The sequence below is a fragment of the Myotis yumanensis genome, unplaced genomic scaffold (assembly GCF_028538775.1).
Source record: "Myotis yumanensis isolate MYYU_CA2020_CCGP unplaced genomic scaffold, mMyoYum1.0.hap1 SCAF_11, whole genome shotgun sequence".
NCBI lineage: Eukaryota > Metazoa > Chordata > Mammalia > Chiroptera > Vespertilionidae > Myotis > Myotis yumanensis.
Genome location: NW_027223762.1, coordinates 15,525,928 through 15,544,719, shown reverse-complemented (window position 1 = coordinate 15,544,719; position 18,792 = coordinate 15,525,928). Strand labels below are relative to the sequence as shown.

The 18,792-nt window shown below is 44.2% G+C and overlaps 1 protein-coding gene across 7 annotated transcripts in view; it reads right to left on the bottom strand.

Annotated features, from left to right (window-relative positions):
- The window catches only part of LTBP1 (latent transforming growth factor beta binding protein 1), a 344,698-nt gene that overhangs the window by 219,180 nt on the left and 106,726 nt on the right, over window positions 1-18,792 (bottom strand). For all 7 annotated transcript variants that reach the window (XM_070428970.1, XM_070428975.1, XM_070428973.1 and 4 more), the window contains one exon: window positions 13,658-13,827. In XM_070428970.1, coding sequence (XP_070285071.1) covers window positions 13,658-13,827 — 170 coding nt within the window. The remainder of the gene's footprint in view (window positions 1-13,657; window positions 13,828-18,792) is intronic.

The following is an 18,792-nucleotide window of genomic DNA, read 5'->3' as shown; positions in this document are numbered from 1 at the left end:
TTTCAAAAATAGAAATCTTTGTTTTACTATGGTTGCAAATATCAAACAATTTCTATATGTGACACGGCACCAGAGTTAAGTTAGGGTTTTTCAAAATGCTGACACGCCGAGCTCAAAAGGTTCGCCATCACTGGCCTACAGCATCCCCCATGGAAAGCCAGGGCATTCGCCAGGCAGGACGGGCCAACAGTCCTCACTCACGCACCTACTTCCTTCACATACAGCTTCTACTCCTAGGAAACCTTTCCTCCTTTTCTCTCCACCTTCCATCCTTTTGACCCAACTGAACTCCCCCTTCCCTCCATGATTTTCAGCACACAGGCATGCCCAAACATGACAACCTCCCCTGCCCCACATCTTTGCCTGGTTCTGCACGTACTTCTATTTATGAACATACTGGTACGTCTACTTCTCCAACCTTCCCTTGGCTTCACTCAAACCAAGGAAAACAGTTCACATTTTTATCCTCCTTTTCTATTCATAACATACATGTCACCTGGTGAGTCTCCTTCTTTGACAAGGGGAAAGAACATGTGGTGAGAGGTGAGGGACACAGGAAAGAATGAGGGGGAGGAAATGAAGGTAAGTGACCCGAGGTAGTAGGAGCTCAGGCTCGGAAGCCAGGGCAATTCCATTGTCTGAGGGAAAAGCAGAGAAGTGACTCTTCCTCAAACAGCCAATACCTGTAAGGCACAAAACTTTAACAAAGGTGAATGCTGCCAAGGGTTCCATTATCTTCACAAGGGAACCTGGGAGTTTCTCTCTTACACTAAAGGCAGACATAAGGAAGAACATGACCTTTTACAGCTTACAAAATTTAAATTCTGCTTGAAGGGCGAAAAAAGTCAAGAGACAGGGCAGAGAGGGAAGTGAAACCTGCTGCCTGGACCAGCATTCTGAGTCACTGCGGCCGCAGGTCAGAAGTAGACACCTCGATGTGCCTCTCAGGGAGTCCAGTTCTTTCTCATAAGCAATCAAAATCCAGAGCAAACCAAAATATCATTTGAATGCATTTTATTTTAAGAAGCCCTAAGGAAGTTGAAGATGTGAACATTTCGCAACTTCCAAAACAACTCTCCAATTTGATCTGGTGAAGCAATTAATTATATGGAAGAAAACTGGCATTTTGAAATCTGTGAAGTAATTTAGAATTATAGAATCGGGGACATCCAAGCTTGCAGAATACAGATTCTGTCTGTCTTTTTCCCTCCCAGCACACACGTCTCTCTGGCTCAGTTTTTAAATGACTCCATCAAATGGCCCTAACGTCTCTCCCCAAAGGATTACTGCCTGATTCAATAGATCTCATCGTTAGGAAAGATTTCAGTCTAAAAAATCCCTTTTTCAAAATCATCCTATTATACCTAGCTGTGCTCCAATATCATGTGATAAATAAAATTAAAAATGAGTAGTTGGCCAATACGAAATAAATCACTGATGTGCAATTACGCATTGTCAATCTTCCAGCTGTCATTTCATTCTTTTTAGGTTACTCATTTTCAACTTCCTCTTTTGCTTTCGACTCTCATCAAAATAGTGCCTCTTCAGTTGGATACTGATGGTTTTAAAGTTCATCCACAATTTTTTTAATACTTCTTTCTTCAGGAGGTGATGTGTACTTGCCTGCCTTTGAACATGGGCTGGTCTTAGTGACTCTTGTCTACAGGAATAGATTGAAGCAGAAGTGATGGTTTGTGACTTCAGAGAGCAGATCCTAAAAGGCCCTGCAGCTTCGGTCTTGTTCTCTATCTCTCTCTCTCTCTCTTTCTCTCTCTCTCTCTCTTGAATCACTCACTTTGGGGAAGGATAGCACCCATGCTGTGAAAGCCTGTGAAGAGGCCGATATGGCAATTAAACCGGAAATCTCCTACCAATGACCATGTGAGTGAGCCATCTTGAAAGCAGATCGCCCAGCCCCAGTCAAACCTTCAGATGACGGCAGCCCCTGCTGCTACCCTGATGGCAACTGAGCCAGAAAAGAACCGAACCAGAAGCAATCACCTAAGGTACTTCTGAATTCCTGAACCACAGAAACTGTCAGACACTTGTTGTTTTAAGACACTAAGGTTTGGAGTAATTTGTTACACAGCAGTAGATAAACTAACATAAACACATACACACTCCTCTTCTCTGCTTTTCTTTTTGGCCTAGATTCTAGAAAACATAGAAGCAGAACTTACGGATCTTTCTAAATGCACAGAGCACTGCCTGCATGCTGTATGGACTCATGAAATGTGTACTGAGTGCCTGCTAAACCAGAGTTCAAAATACACACCACAACCACGTACCTTACACTCATGCCCACTTCACAGACAGGGACACTACAGAGGCTTTCATCAGAAACTTGACCAAGGTCATTTTGTTAGGAAATGGTAGAGCTGGGATTTTGATACAAGCCACTGTCCTTTTCTCACTACCCCAGTGCCTTTCCTACACTTTCAATGAGCATTACTATGAAAACTATGACACAAAGTACTTGGGAGGCTGGGATGAAGGAGAAAAGCACGCTACTGAACTGAAATTGGACATTCCATGTGAGCAAGAACCCCTGAGACCTAAGAATGCTCTATTAAAAATCCAAATTGGTACGCAACCATAAATAAATAGCACATGAGGCCCTACTGAGCCCCAGTTCAGGCAGAACGACTCTCTAAGTGTTCAGAGATCTTAGGAACTGATGGAACTGACCCACCCACCCTCTGTCCATCTGCCAACCCCCCCCCAAGCTTTCTTAGAAGTGAGGGGGTGTGGACAGGGGGAAGAGCTAAAAGGGGAGTGTAGAAACGAACTAAAGCAGCTGGGTTTTCCCTCTAAAAGGCAATCTTTGGTGCTCTGAGCTATCAGGACGCGCAGCTGTCAGAGGGAAGGGCACAAACAGAACATGTGTTAGCTGGAGTCTTAGGCTACAACACACTGTGAGGGATGCACATTGCCTCCAGGGATGGGATGGTGTAGTAAAGCTGTGTGCAGCATTAAGGGAGATAAAAGTCTCCAGAAAACCCAGGAACAGCCAGCCATCTGAGCCAGGCCTCATGAAGGATATATTTCAATTAACTGGGGAGGCACTAAGAATCCAGAGTACTTTTAGCAACACATTGTATGGTGCCCTATCCCCAGCCCTTTTCAGAAAATGCTGACAAACTTCATTCTTGTACCCAGCATTAGCATGATACAAAGCTTCTCTCTGGCCGGTTTTACTTGGTTTTCCACTTCTGTTTTAGCTGCTTAATGTTCAACTCTAATTTACAAATTCCTTGAGAGTCTCTGATGAATCTAATTTCATCAATACCATCTCTGGTGGCATTGCTCTCCTACCAGGTCTCCTTAGAGGCAGCTGACAAGCTCAGGTAGGTTTTTATTGAGTCAAGTATCTACACCCCCGCCCCTCTTTTTGAGGTCCACTGTGGCAAGAATAGCATTTTTTTTTTACCTGTATGTATCCTGTCTGATTAAAACAGTATCATCTACTCGACTGAAACTAACAACTGACTTGTCCAGATTGTTTTAAAAAGTAAATTTTTTCCCTGGCTGATAAGACAATCTAAGAAAAGCTGCAGGTGTCAAAGGAGTTAGCATGGCAGCAGCCTGGATCCAGGCCTTTTTCGTGGTAGAAGGAAGAAGGTCACCACACAAGGCCCTTTAAAGCTCAGAGCTGGCAAAGGACTTGTATGCATACATATAAGCCTAACCAATGGACACAGAAAACAGGAGGGTGAGGGCATGAGTCGGGGGGGTGGAGAGGCAATGGGGGGGATAAGGACACATATGTAATACCTTAATCAATAAATAAATTTAAAAAAAAATAAAATAAAGCTCAGAGCTGGTACACTGTCACTCCACCCACACTCTAGTGGTCAAAGCAAGTCACATGGCCAAGGTCAAAGTCAATGGGGTGGGAAAGTCCACTACACCCACAAGGAGGCCATGGCAAGAGGGAGGAGGGAAGAAACTTATGCATAAGTAAGTTCTGAATGTGTGGGAGCAAGAGCTCTGGTTTCTGCTGGATCGGAGGCAGGCGGTGCCATCACCAGATGCACCTGCAGCCATTAAGTGGCCTTCATGAAAACAACAGCTGCCAGGGCGTGTGGTTCCAGACATCAATCCCACACAAGAAGCCCAGAGGCCAGCAACCCAGGGAATGGGAGTCTCCACCCTCTCACCTGCTCCACGGATGCTTTTCTTCCTCTCACCAAAGCTTTCTAAATCTGTTTCTAGGAGACAGGGATTTTCAAATAACGATGCGGTTTTTCACAAAAGCAACCGCTGCCTATTAAAATGTTTTCATTTAGTTAAAAAAAAAAAAGCTGGATCCTTGGAAATACAAACTCATGAAATGCAGTTAGAACTACAAGTATTTTTCTCATGGATACTTGATATGTGGTTAAAAAAAGAAGTTCCCAACAGTGACTGTTCAAATAATACTCATAGTTATATATGAGCGAATGCATATGTGTGTATATATACATATACAGACATCAGCCATACAAACATGTATCTCTCTCAAGGTTTAATGTTTGCCTGTCAGAGAATTACTCAAATATAATGCTACTGCAAGCACCTCTTAGGAGAAAGGTTTTCCTCCCATGTATGAATGTCTGCTCCCTTCATGTGGGGACAAAGGAGAATGGGGGCAGCTGGGTTTCAGTTTAATTACATTTCAGTTTCACGAGGGGCTAATACGAGGTAAATATTGAAAAATACGCAGAATTAACATCACAGACAATTACAACAAATAGTCTTTTATCTTTCAATCCTCACCCAAGCACATTTTCATTGATTTTGAAAGAGAGAGAGAGAGAGAGAGAGAGAGAGAGAGAGAGAGAAACATCAACTGGTTGCCTCCAGCACGCCTCCTGACCAGGGCCAGGGATCAAACTCAAACACAACCCAGGTAGTGCCCTTACTGGGAATTGAACCCAGAACCTCTCGGTGTACAGGATGATGCTCCTACCAACTGAGTCACACCGGCCAGGACCAAACATTCTTTTTAAAGAAATGTTATATAAAAATATAAGAAAGGTACTGAGGTCTTTACCGCAAAGAGGGGGAGAGACAAACTCACCACAAGGCAGTCATTTTCAATGCTAAGAGGACACTTCAGAAAGGAGACTGACACACGAGAAGACATAGCATTCTACTTTCTCTTCGGAGCGTCTCATGAGCAGTGTTTTGTTAAATCTTGTTTATTTTGAATCAAAACTATCATTTCAACTCCAATAGAGATTAATTCCCTAGAAACTATTTTCGCACTCAGAAGTAAAATCAAGTAAAGCCCTCATTTCCTGGCAAAAAAAAATTAGGCTGAGTAAGCACCATCTCTCTTCTTTTTCAAATGCAGATTTTCTCTTCCCAAAATGTTGCTCTGTAGTACCCCACCCCACCAGGCAACCTGTAAATTCATGTGTGTTATTTTTTCCCTAAAAATAGCACATTTTGATCACAGAATATTCTGGAGCCATACGGTGTTTATTTCTCAATATCTTGAACTCAGCCTCAACCCCCAGAAACATCCTCAGATTGGTTTATTTATTATGAAATCATGGGCCCTTGGGATTAAAGCCTCTTTCTCTTGCACGAAAGGTTGCCCATTGGGGAATTTAGATTACATCATCCTTCACTCTAGGTTTTCCTCCACGGTTCTTTCCATATTGCTGGATAAGCTTCCTGGAAGTGTTTATAATCAATCCATGTCCACCGTCCCCAGCTATCTTAAACTGTGTGTGAGCAGTCGGGAGGCAGGGAGAGCGTGCATGTTCACATACCTTCCCAGACTGTATCAAACAGCTCCTGGATAAAACATACCACCCACCTTCGCCTCCCAACTGAGGCACAGTGGCCATGAGAAGACCACACATGGAACTTTCTCTGCAATAGGTAATGCCCTGTCCTTCAATGGAATCGGGATTCCTGAAGACATCACTTCAGCAAAACCCTGATGTTAACCTTTCCTGAATGCTTTCTTTTATTTTTTAAATATATTTTTATTGATTTCAGAGAGGAAGGGAGAGGGAGAGAGAAAAACATCAATGATGAGAGAAAATCATTGATCAGCTGCCTCTTGCATGCCCCCTACTGGAGATCAAGCCCAAAACCCGGGCATGTGCCCCGACCGGGAATTGAACTGTGACCTCCTGGTTCATAGGTCAACCACTGAACCACACTGGCCCAGCTTCCCGAATGCTTTCTTAATTGTTAGTTTGTACACAGTATCCTATGACTTTGCTGTCTAGATGTGTGTAAACCAACAGCGACTTAGCCAGGCTTACTGAAGCCTGGGTGATTTTCTGTTAGCTATCTTTCCTGCTAACATCCACACTGCCAAGAAGCTGGGAAACCAGCTCAAGGTTCCTGATTCCCACACAACGGTGTGTGGGTGACCCAGCAGCTTTAGGAACTTGTTGCTTTGGCAAAGGCAAAAGCACGGAGCTTTACCATCACTCCTTCTCTAAGGTGGTGTGTTTTCACAGTTGATACTCCTCTTAGATGCTAAGTCACTTCCTTGTTAGTTGTCATCAGCTTCTTGTAAGATTGTTGCTGGCTGGTACAACTTCCACTGCCACTTAGTACGCGGGTCAGCTGGGGCCAATCCCAAAGACACATTCGTTCACACACCAGATGCTAAAGGTAGTGTGCATGCAGGGAGGGCTTTCAGAAGGCGTGTCTATGGAACACTCTCCTCCACTTTGTCCATCTGCAAAGCTTTGCCCTAACAGGGCTCCCAACCAATCAGAAATGATCAGAGCCCGGCCGGCATGGCTCAGTGGCTGAGCATCGACCTATGAACCAGGAGGTCATGGTTAGATTCCTGGTCAGGGCACATGCCTGGGTTTTGGGCTCGATCCCCAGTAGGTGGCATGCAGGAGGCAGTCAATCAATGATTATCTCTCATTGTTGATGTTTCTATCTCTCTCCCTCTCCCTTCCTTTCTGAAATCACTAAAAATTTGTGTGTGTTTTTAATAAATTATCAGAGAGGGCAACTCACAGGACTGGAGTTGCCAGCACACTTTTTCTTTCTTCACATGATCTGTCCTATCACTCAGAGCCCAACTTTCAACATCCCAATGAGGCGAGGTGGTTCTTAGAACCAGATTCTTCTTCATCACTGTTTTCAAACCGTTTCCTCTCTGAAGAGCTCCCTATTGCAGTTCATCCTGTGCAAAAGAATCTGGTCCCACTTATTCTCGTCTGTACTGATGATAGTTTCATTTGCCTTTATCCAGGTGCCACTCTAAGCTTTCTCCCCTCTTTCACAAAGGGTCACTCAAGCGGAGGATGAATTTAGTCTTCCACACTCTGCGGCAACTTCTATCCCATGGTGGGTGGTCTGAATGCACCACAGACACCTTCCCTGTGGAGATTCTGTAACTGGCATTGAGAACCCAGAGCCTTTAATCGATGTCTGCCCGCCCCCTGGAAGTGGCAGGCATAAGCAGAACTGTCCAGGGCAAATACTGCCTGTATCTCCTAACCTTCAGATGTGTTTTGCCAACGCAAACATCTTAGATGTCTCCTCTAACCTTGTGCAAAACCACTCACTTCCCTCAACAGGGCATCCAGGAAGACAGACAGTTGTACCGGTAACTATTCGCTGTACCAATTTGTAACCATAGAAAATCTTTACACCAGACACATGGACTTCCTTTTTTTTCAATGGGAAATACACTATTTGTTACACGAACCCCTGAAATGCTTTCATGTCTTATGCTTCTTGATGTTTGTGTGAACACAGCCTGAAGGCTGATGATACTAGCACATTCAACCACAGCATCATTCAAAATGTGAAGGAGGGTAGGGGGGTCTAGCGCCTAAAGGGTCCACATGGACTGTGGCCAGGCCAGAACTGGATGCCGGGACTTGGGCAGCAAGCCTCTTTCTCAGACCTGAGACCAGCTGTTCTATCTTCAAATGGAGGAGCCCCAGGACTGGTCACTGGGTGGAAGTGGAGCTGACTGAGGCCTACTGCAAGGACTGGGAGAGGTCAGCACAGACCATCACATCGGGGCTAAGATGTCACCTGTGGTCCCGGTGCGGGCAGAACCAGGTTTCCTGCAGTCAGAAGTGGCCTAACGGGGGCTGTGTACGTGATTCTTGCACCACTATGGCTGCTTAATGAGGCAGAAAGATTACGTTTAACACTTTACATAAAAATAAAAAGCGGGCTGGTGCCTACTTCTTTTTGTAATTTTACAATACCATATGTTTGCAATGCCAGTCCTCAATCTCTTCTTATCTCATCATATCTCAGCACAGCAGGAGGCAAACTGGCATAGTCTTTTAAGAGGCTGACTTATATCTGTTTTAATAACTTTAGGAAGGTAGTGTATAGAAGAGGACATCTGCTTTTTCTGAAATTTAAAATTCCAGCTTTGTTGAATTGAAAGAACTAACATTTTGGACCATGACTTCAAAATATAGATAACCTATTTAAAAGCCAAGTCCCTCTTGACAGGAAAACAACTGGAATTAGCAATGAGAAATCCCATTTAGAAAAGTATAAATTTCTAAATATTTACAAATATTAAAGTGATCAGATAAAAAGAGACGAAGCAGGTGAGGATTTAAATCAGGGAGTCCCCAGTCTGTTTGCTCTAGGACTTGGCCTCGCCTACAACCCAGCTATCTGGGGAACCATGTTCATTATGTGGATATTCCTGCTCATCCTAAGGATCTCCTTTATAAGTAACCCTACACTCAACCTCAGTAAGTTCTCCAGTACTTACAATCCTCATGATAAAAATGTCCTTCCACCGCAGTCTATACCAGAAATATAATTTTCTGGTTTTAACATTATCAAGCATTCCGCGGTATTTTTACTACAACAGCAGATAGTTCGATGTGGATACTTATTACTCTCAAGGTCTTTTTCTAGAGGGTTGTGCCAAACTAATCTCTTTACGCGTGAGTTATTTGGGTTTGCTCCTGAGCATGTGGTATTCTAATAATCTCAATGGGCTGTTTTCATAAGATTTGCCTTTCACATGTTATCATGTCATTTCAACCTCTCTTCTTCCTCTGTGTTAAAAATACTAAACCAAGCACAACGGCATTTGGCTTATGTCCTCAGTGCTTTCCTACACGTCACCAAGGAAGATACTGGATAAAGAAGACCCCTCTACCCCAGGCCATCCATAGGACTTCTTTTCTGCATGACTTGGCATATAATTTGCCTCTGGATCTGGATTCTTTTGTGTCTAGATTCTCTGAGTTTTTGTTTCCAAGATTCATTCACATTGTGGCATGTGTCGGCACTTTTTATGGTCGAATAGCCAATTATACGATATACCACATTTTGTTCACCCATTATCAGTTGATGGGCATCTGGATTGTTCTTGCTTTTTGATGATTATAAATAACGCTGCTATACTGGTACACTTTTCTGGCTGCCTTCAAACTAAGTGGAGAGATGTCTGAGACTCTTCAGAGTGAGGAGGGTGGGCTGCTGTGACAACAAAGAACAGTTGGTTATGACTCAACTGTCATGCTCCAAGCACCAATCGGGTCCAAAACCTAGATATTTTCAGTAGACTGGGAGACTGTAAATCTCTAGGTCAGCAGTTGGCAAATGACAACCCCTGAGCCAAGTCCAGCCAGCTGCCTGGCTTTTTAAAGCCTGCTAGCTAAGAATCATTTTAGAGTCTTAAATGGTTACATTTTAAATAGTTATATAAGTACCTATATAAAACATCTTCCAGTTGTGTCTTGGCTCAGGAAGCCTGAAATATTTATTACCAGGTCCTTTAAGAAAAAGTCTGTGGACCCCTGCTCTAGATGATACTCATGCCAATTAAATTCTGTTAAGACCAATGAATAAATAAAGTGCGGTTATCATCACTAGAGATATCCAGCAATCAGAGGACACCCAACCCAGGATGCCACGTTACCCAGGAAGTGCCGCAGAGGCTGGTGAACACACAGAATCGAAGTAGGAAAAGCACACGTGGGACAGGGGTGGTCAGTTATGTCATCCGAACTCGGGGAAATTCCAATGCCATTTACTCCTCACAACAGAGAACATCTCACCAGCAACTTGATAGCTTGTGTCTCCCAATCCAGTTTGTTTTATCTGCAGAGGGTTAAAGTTAGCACTTTATTTAACACGTTTTGCTTTACTGAACCCATCATCCTCCATCCTCATCCTCTTCCTGCTTCTTCAGACCAATTCTCCTTCCTTTAGCCTACGGTGTCAACAGCAAATCCTTATTCACTTGGGCTTGGAGTGCTGCTGCCTCCTCCTATTATGAGATGATTACATCACACAATGCTTACAGCCTGAGGAATACATCGTTATTACTGCTTGCAAGGTGATATTATACCAACCCACTGGTAATTACTGTAGACCAGTGATGGCGAACCTATGACACGCGAACTCATTTTTTTGGTTGATTTTTCTTTGTTAAATGGCATTTAAATATATAAAATAAATATCAAAAATATAAGTCTTTGTTTTACTATGGTTGCAAATATCAAAAAATGTCTATATGTGACATGGCACCAGAGTTAAGTTAGGGTTTTTCAAAATGCTGACACGCCGAGCTCAAAAGGTTTGCCATCACTGCTGTAGACCATGGTTTTTATCCCGCTTAAATGGGGAACACAGCTTGTTTCTTTGCCAATCAAAATGTTTTCTCTAGTCCCCAGAGTTTCTCACAGTAATGACAGTGGACTGTGAGGACACCCCAGACCCTCAGTTCCATCCCAAGATTCATCATGCCCACCGGATCATAATACTCCCATTTTTCTAAAGAATCAGAATTATCGACTCCTATTGTTGGACCTTCATATCCTTCAGTAAAAGGAGCTAGTCTGTTTGCATTTGGTCTGTTCTATGAAGATGAGAAAGAAGACAAAGTTTCTGCACTTCCTCAGACTTCTCTCAATCTCCCCTTCCATTACCTGGACAGTTTCCTTGGGGGTTCCTTTTTATCTCATGCAAAGGTAGATGTGGAGTTAGATGTGGGGGCACAATACTTTTCCATCTTAACTGTCACTCGTAACTTCTTTCTAGTATTAATCTTTCTATTGTTGTTCTTACTCAATTTTGCTAGTTTATTTTATTTTTTATTCACAGAGAACGGGAGATAGAAACGTCAATGATGACAGAAAATCACTGATCGTGCCTCCTGCATGCCCCCCACTGGAAATGGAGTCCGCAACCCGGGCATGTGCCCTGACCGGGAATCGAACCGTGACCGCCTGGTTCATAGGTCAACACTCAACCACTGAGCCACGCCGACCGGGCTCAATTTTGCTATTTTAGTATCCTAATAGTCCTGCCAAACTACCTCTTTTTAAAACTTTCCCATTAGCCCTCCAGTTCTCAGTAGAGTTCTGGTCTCAGCAAAAAATAGCCCCGTTTCCTTTCCTGGCCTCCGATATGGCTATTTGCAAGTTCCTGGGCCTTTTTATTGAACGACTGCCAACTTTGAGGGGTGGGGAGGGGTTGAACAGAGAACTCCATCTTTGTGATCACATGTTAGTCTAAATTACTTTACCAGCTCCCAACTATAGAGAAACTACATTGAAACAGGATGGGTGGGAAATTTATGGGCCACACAGATAAGAAACACATCCTTCTAAAATATAATTTCATCTTTCAGAAGACAGTTGAACAAAACTTTGAGAGTTTAAAATATATACATACACACACAGTGGGAATTTTTCTTCCAATAACAAATCATAAGTAACAAACGAAAACCGCAGTCTAGCCAGTGATTCTCAGACCACCTTTCCCCATACCTTCATGTAGCTATAAACGCTCTCCTTTATCAGCACGATCATGAGCTTTCAAAAACTCTCCCCCGAACATTCTAATTTTGGAGAGCTTCTAAAAAATATGTGATCTATATAAGACCACAAGGAAATAAGATGTGCCTCTTTTTTAAAAAATTAAGATTAGAAAAACTCCATATACACAGAAGGGGGATATTAACAAAGCACTTAGGTCAAAGGATCTTTAGAAACAAGATGGACACATCTATTGTTTTGCACATGCCTTGGGAGTTTTCTTGGCTGAAGGGCAAGGAGACGAGCTACACGATTTCTCCATTCCTCCTCTCTAAAATCCCCACGGCTTCAGCCCAGAGTGGCTCAGTGCATCGAAAGGTGCCGGTTCTATGCCCGGTAAGGGCACATACCCGGATTGTGCGTTCAATCCCTGGTCAGGGCATGTACGGAGGGAAACCAATCAATGTTTCTCTCTCACATTGATTTTCTTTCTCTTTCTCTCTGTCTCCCCTCCTTCCTCTATCTATGTCCTCAAGTGAGGATTAAAAAATAATATTAAAGCCGGCCAGTGTGACTCAGTTGGTTGAGCATCCTCCCATGTACCAGGAGTTCACCCATATGATTACCAGTCAGGGCACATGCCCAGGCTGCAAGCTTTGATCCCCAGTAGAGGGTGTGCAGAAGGCAGCCAACTGATGTTTCTCTCTCATGGACGTTTCTATCTCTCTCTCCATATCCCTTCCTCTTTCTGAAATTAATAAAAACATACTTAAAATTATTATTATTATTTTCTGAAATTAATAAAAACGCACTTAAAATAATAATAATAATTATTATTATTATTAATTAATTAAAATAAAATCCCCAGGGCTTGCTTTCTTCATCATCCCAATAAACTTCATCAAACTACTGCTCTGGGGGGCGTGCACGTTGGGGTCCCAGCCTCAGATCACTGAGCAGAATTTTCTCACATGAAGCAAAGTAGGATATACAAACCTTATATTAGATACTCTTTTTGTTCAGTGACCAATTCTGAGGGAAGAATCCATCATTTTATGAGTGACCATTTCGGCGAGGTGGGATGGACTCCGGGAATCAAATCCACACAGACCTCCAAAGTGCCAAACAGTAGTACAAATTCTATCTCAGCTATTCTCCGGCCTCTGGGTGGTGAAAAGCGGTCCTTTCCCACCTCGCGACTGGCATTCTCTTTCACAACGGATGGCGCAGGCCATCCGTCAACGGGAGACCGAGCAGGAAGCTGCTGGAATGAGTGCGCACGTCCAGCCCCGGCCTTTGAATGGTCTGCGCCTCACTCCGGAACGTTTTCTGCAGATGCTGCCAGGAGACACTCTGTAATACCTAAACCGCAAATCATCACATTCCCCACCCTCGCAGCCAGGGCTCGTCCTTGAGCTCCCCACGTGGTGCGAGATTCACCACGCTGGCCCCTGATACAATGGCTCCTTACAAATCCAGAGGAAAACCTGCCACGCCATCTGCTTGATACACTACAACGCGGACCCCGAAACAGGACAATACCCACTGTAGGTGTGCTCAGAGAATAACGCGGGCATATCACACATCTCACGAGGAACGCATCCTGGCCAGCTTCCTACATATTTTATCAATGTAAACACGGCAGGCATATAACTGCATCTAAAATTAGAACACATGTGTCTCAGACATGGGACCATCTTGCAGGAACGGAATTACAGGCCACTTCAGATTCTTTTCCGACAGCCAAGAAAACTGCCTTTCCTCTGAATAAGAAAACAGTGCTGCTGTCTGGTTGTTTTAGGAACCAATATGGGTTTATTTAAGTGATTTTAAAATTTTATCTACTGTGACACATTCAAGCCATCGAAACCAAAGTGTTTTCAGACGAGGCTACTATAACTGAGAGAGATGATTAGCTGGACAATACTCACACTGAAAAGGTGCAGCTACTTGATCCGGCCCATATCTTAAAGGGAACGAACCTTCGGTGGACTGCTCTCCCGAGATCACCTTCTGGGCTGCAAAGTACTTAGGCTTGAGCACGTATTCCTGGGTCTGGCCGTGATGAATCACCACATTCTGGGAGGATAGGGGTGTCACTCTGGGGAGAAACAAAGTGAGGAAAGGAAATAAATAATAGGTATTTTAAAAGGCGAGTAAGAATAAGAAGTTGGTTAAACTTAGACAGGAATATAAATTCCATTCCAGGCTCAATTTTTCCTTCACATACTGTAGCTGGACATTGACAGCATCCAAGGAATTAACAGCTTGCCCTTGGAAACCTCCAATTTAACAGGGACTCTGCCTGGCCAGTGGAGAAGATTTAGGACAAACGGGCCACCACCGGTGGATTCTAAGGGAGGATTCAGAGCACAGCTACCAGAAGCCTCCAGGCAAAACACAAGACATTTGTAAATAATACAAAGACATGCATGGCCAGGCACATATACAAAAAGGCGTGTTTTATGTAAACCGATAAGTAAGTAGGCAGTGTTGAAAATGGGAAGAGAATAAAGGCGGGATAGAATACAGAAAAAGGGTTATGTAAGAAATCCTAAGAAGGAGTTCGGCGAAACTAAACAATGGGAATCTGTACCACACACAGTGGGCTCTTCCTGACGCTGGAAGGGAAGCGGGGCAATCACGCCGAGCCTTACTTTCCTGGTCTGAACCACAGACTCTGCCACCCAGCACTAAGGGGAAAAATGCTTGTAACAATGGGAACACACAAAACTGCAAAAATGTAAATGATCTTTTGAAGTATAAGTGATGATGATGACAGGAAAAACAGACACTCGTTCTATACAGTTAACATTTAAATATTTTATGCTGTTTCTCATAATGACTAAAACTGTATTATTCGGGTTCAATGTTTTATAATTACTAGTTTCTAAGAATAATAAGAATGACTAATCATAATCGCATTATTTCTTCAATATGAGTCAAGATCTCCAGGGACGCCTGAACACAATTACTGTGTTTTCACCCTCCTGGCCCAACCCTTTATTTTCTATGACAGTTCTCTTCTGCTGCATGTAACGTATACTTTAAAATAATAAGCTTCACCCAGCTTTAGTCATTCCCTGAGAGACAGCACTGAAATCATTAGCTAAGTAAGACTAATAAATAATGAAGAATATGGAGAAGATATACCAACTGATTCCAGAAAAGGGCTGAATTGCTACGAAAACCGTATGGGCAGAGCATTTTAGCAGCAGACGGGGCCTTTGGAAGGAAACCTGCCTGCTCTCTGGTGTAATCTTAAATTTTATTGACTGTGGCACATTAAAGTCAACTAAACTGAACAAAATTTTTCCAAACTGCGATATTCTAACCGAGGAAAATGGTTCACTGAGCTATTCTCACACTGATAAGTTACCACGAAACTCTCAAGTTTGCCCCAAATGAGGGGCTCCGAGCCAGAGGAAGAAACGACACCAAGGCAGGTCAGGATAAAAGGTGAATTGTCCATCCACCAAAAACACCACCACACAGTGTCTCATCAAAAGCAGTAACTGAGTCCAAAATAAACTCGGTCTACTTGAGTTATTCCAGTTGGGGCTGATACATGAGCTATTCAGGGGGACAAGGTACCCAAGAGAAATAGAGGAAGAAAAGGAAGCTGGGGCCCTCAGCTGGTTAGAGCATCATCCCAATATGCCAAGTTGCGGGTTCTATCCCCTGTCATGGTACATCCATGGATAAATCAATGAATACATAAATTAATGGAACAACAAATCAATATGTCTCTCTCTCTCCCTTCTTTTCTCTTTCTAAAATCAATCAATCAATCAATTTTTTTTAAAAAAAAGAAACTGGGATTGAGAGTGCTTCTGTATCAACTAGTGATCTAGATCTAGCACTTTATTTTAGGAATTTCTTTATTCTTCAACAGTTTGCAGAGGGACTTTAAATATAAAATAACATCCTTGGCAATCTGTTCAGCTCATAAATAAACTTTGGGAGCATTTTCATAAATAAAAAAATCATAAATGCTACTTAAACCCCTATAGCCATTCAAATTGCTTTCAGGAAGTCTCCTTTATGATCTGGTTTGGTATTAAGAAACAGTACTGCCCTGGCCGGTGTGGCTCTGTTGGTGGGGCATTGTCCCATGCACCAAAAGGCTGCCGGTTTGATTCCTGGTTAGGTCACATGCTGGGGGAGAAGGCCCCTTACACTATCCTCATTTTTAAAATTCCTTTTTATTTTTTCTGCTCTGGATGTTTTCTTCTACTGTGTCTTCCAAATCACTGGTTCAATCCTCTGCTTCATCCAAGCTACTCTTTATTCCTTCTAGTGTATTCTTCCTTTCAGAGACTGTATTCTTCTTTTTTTTCTGGTGTCCTTTTTTATGCTTGCTATCTCTTTGTTGAAGTTCTCACTGAAGTTCCTTGAACATCCTTATAATTTGTTTTTACTCTATATCTGGTAAATTACTTGCCTCCATTTCATTTACCTATTTTTCTAGAGATTTCTCCTATTTCTTCATTTGGGAGATGTTTCTTTGTCTCCCCATTTGTGTTGCTTCTTTGTGTTTGTTTCTGCTCTGACTCCTAGTCTTGGTAGAATGGCCTTATATAGCAGGTGTTGTGTGGGACCCAGTGGCATAGTCTCCTTAATCACCTAAGATGGGTGCTCCAGGAATGTCCCTTATGTGGGTTAATGTGGGCCCTCCTGTTGTAATTGAGTCTTGATCTGTACTGGCCTATTCCTGTGTGGGGTCAACCCTCAGGCTGGCTGGCTGTGGGGTTTGATCGGCCCATACCTCAGTGTACACGCTGTTGTGCAGGTGCTGACTACATGAAACGGAATTTGCCTCAGTAGGGTCTGGTGCCTTGCCAAGATTTCCCACTGGATATGCCACTTGGGAAGTTTAACTGGATCCTGCTCTGATGTTGTCTGAAGCTGGCCACTGGGTATGTTGGTTCTGAGGCCTCTTGGGATGGACTCTGGTGCCGGCCAATGTTAGATGCTGCCTGCGACTGGCCCTGGGCAACCTGTTTGAAGCTACAAAGTGATCCACAGTTTGTGGATGCCTCTGCTGGGCCTCGGAGTGCAGGAAGGACCAAGAGGCACACCAAGGCCAGCTTTAACCAGCACCAGGCCCAGGGGCAGGTCAGCAAAAGTCCCAAGGCACCCCAATTTCAGCCTCCACCTGTCCCCACAGACCGACTGCCTGTCAGGCTCAGTTACTGCAAGAGCCTCTGGTGGCACTAGAGTTGCATGAGGTAGGTTCTCAGTGAGTCACTATGTAGGGGCAAGTGGTGTTCACCAGATAGATAACAGGTTCAAACTCATCGTCAGTGCTGGGTCTGAGGCCACTCAGCAAATGTCCCAGGGCACTCCAGGTGTAACTACCACCCGCTGGTCTCAGGGAGTTGTCAGGGTGAAGCCAGTAGAGTTTATCAGGCCCAAACAGACCAAGAATTGGCCGTGTGAAGGGAGGCTCTGCACTGCTCGGGCATGCAAGGTAAAAATGGCGCCCATACTCTAGCTGGTTTTCTCAGTGGTTAAAGCATCAGCCCATGAAATGAAGGGCTGTGGGTTTGATTCCAGTCAAGAGCACGTGCCTCGATCCCCAGTAAGCAAGCTTGATCCCTGGTTCCAGTTGGATGCGTGTGAGAGGCAATCAATTGATGTGTCTCTCTCACATCAATGTTTCTCTCTCTGTGTTTCTCCCCCTCCCTTCCATTCAATGGGAGGTTGGGAGGGGAACTGGCCCCCATCTTAGAGCCACGCAACTCATTCTGTCCCAGATTCTGCAGGAGTGGGGAAGGTGGGGCCGCCAGGAGCCTGGAGAGTAGAGCTAGCAGATCTCCCTTGAGAGGGAGGTGTCTATCAGGTTTATAGGAAAGTGGAGGGAATATCCTCTGCCCCAAAGCCACATAAACTCAGTAAGTGACAACCCCTGAGACTGCCCAGACCTCTACACCCTGACCCAGGCAGCTGACTCCTCGGCAGGGTATGAGCTCCTCAGGGTGGGGCAACAGGGAGTCCAGAGGATGGAGCTATTGTATTTCCCCAAGCTCATGCCCTATGGAGGGGAGTGCTCACAGGGTTGTTCCCTCAGCTTTCTCCCAGAGTCACAAACTCCAGTCTCTCTTCTAACAATTCTAGTCCACTCTATCCTCCCTCTGCCAGAGCCCAGGATAAGTGGCTGTGAATGAGATTGTGTGTGTTGGCCCTCTTTGAGGGCGCCTGGGTCTCTAGCAGACTCCGTCTCTCCCTGGTAGATAAAATCCCCACAGATTTTCACAGCCAGATGTTATGTGGGCGCCACTTCCTGGCTCTGGGCTTGCAGTTGAGACCCCACGATTCTCTGGGGGAACCCCCACAGCTGAGATATCTCTCTGGAATCCCTGCCATGGGAGCGGAGCCAGCCCTATTTGCATCTCCACCCGTCCTACCAGTCTCAATGTGGCTTCTTCTGTAATTCCCTGGTTGTAAGACTTATCTTCGGCGAGTCTTCAGTTGGCAGTTCATTTTAATTGCTTTATATTTCAGTTGTAATTCCAGTTTAGACATGAGAGGAAGTGAGTGTAACATTCACCTCCTCCACTGCCATCTTGATCTCTAGATCTGTCACTTCCAATCCTTTAGTCCCAGGAAAACCCATCCTGGGCCCGGATTTTCCCAGATTCAATGCCACGAAGAGCACACCCCTCCCTTTGTCACTAGATTAATGACTTAAATTACTAAAAGCCTTCACATTGTAAACACTTTTGTTTCAATGATGTAAGTGTTGTTTTGAACTTTAAGTGTGTTTGGTTGGGATGGCGTAGAAAGTGAAACAGCTGGATCCATCTGTTGGGGTTGATAAGAACCAGAAGTCTATTCTGTTAACCTCGAGACAATGGGAAGACCTCCGTCTCATCTCAGGGGCAACTGGCACCCCAGCGATGCTGTCACCCTGTCCCTGTGCTGCTGGCACCTGCTAGGAGAAGGACAGGCTCACTCCTGTTCAGAAGAGGACCGTCCTTGGGGCTGCTACAACTACTTCCTGCTCCCACCACAGCCACGTAGCTGAGACTGCAGGGTCTTCCTTTTAGCTGAGGTCCCCTCT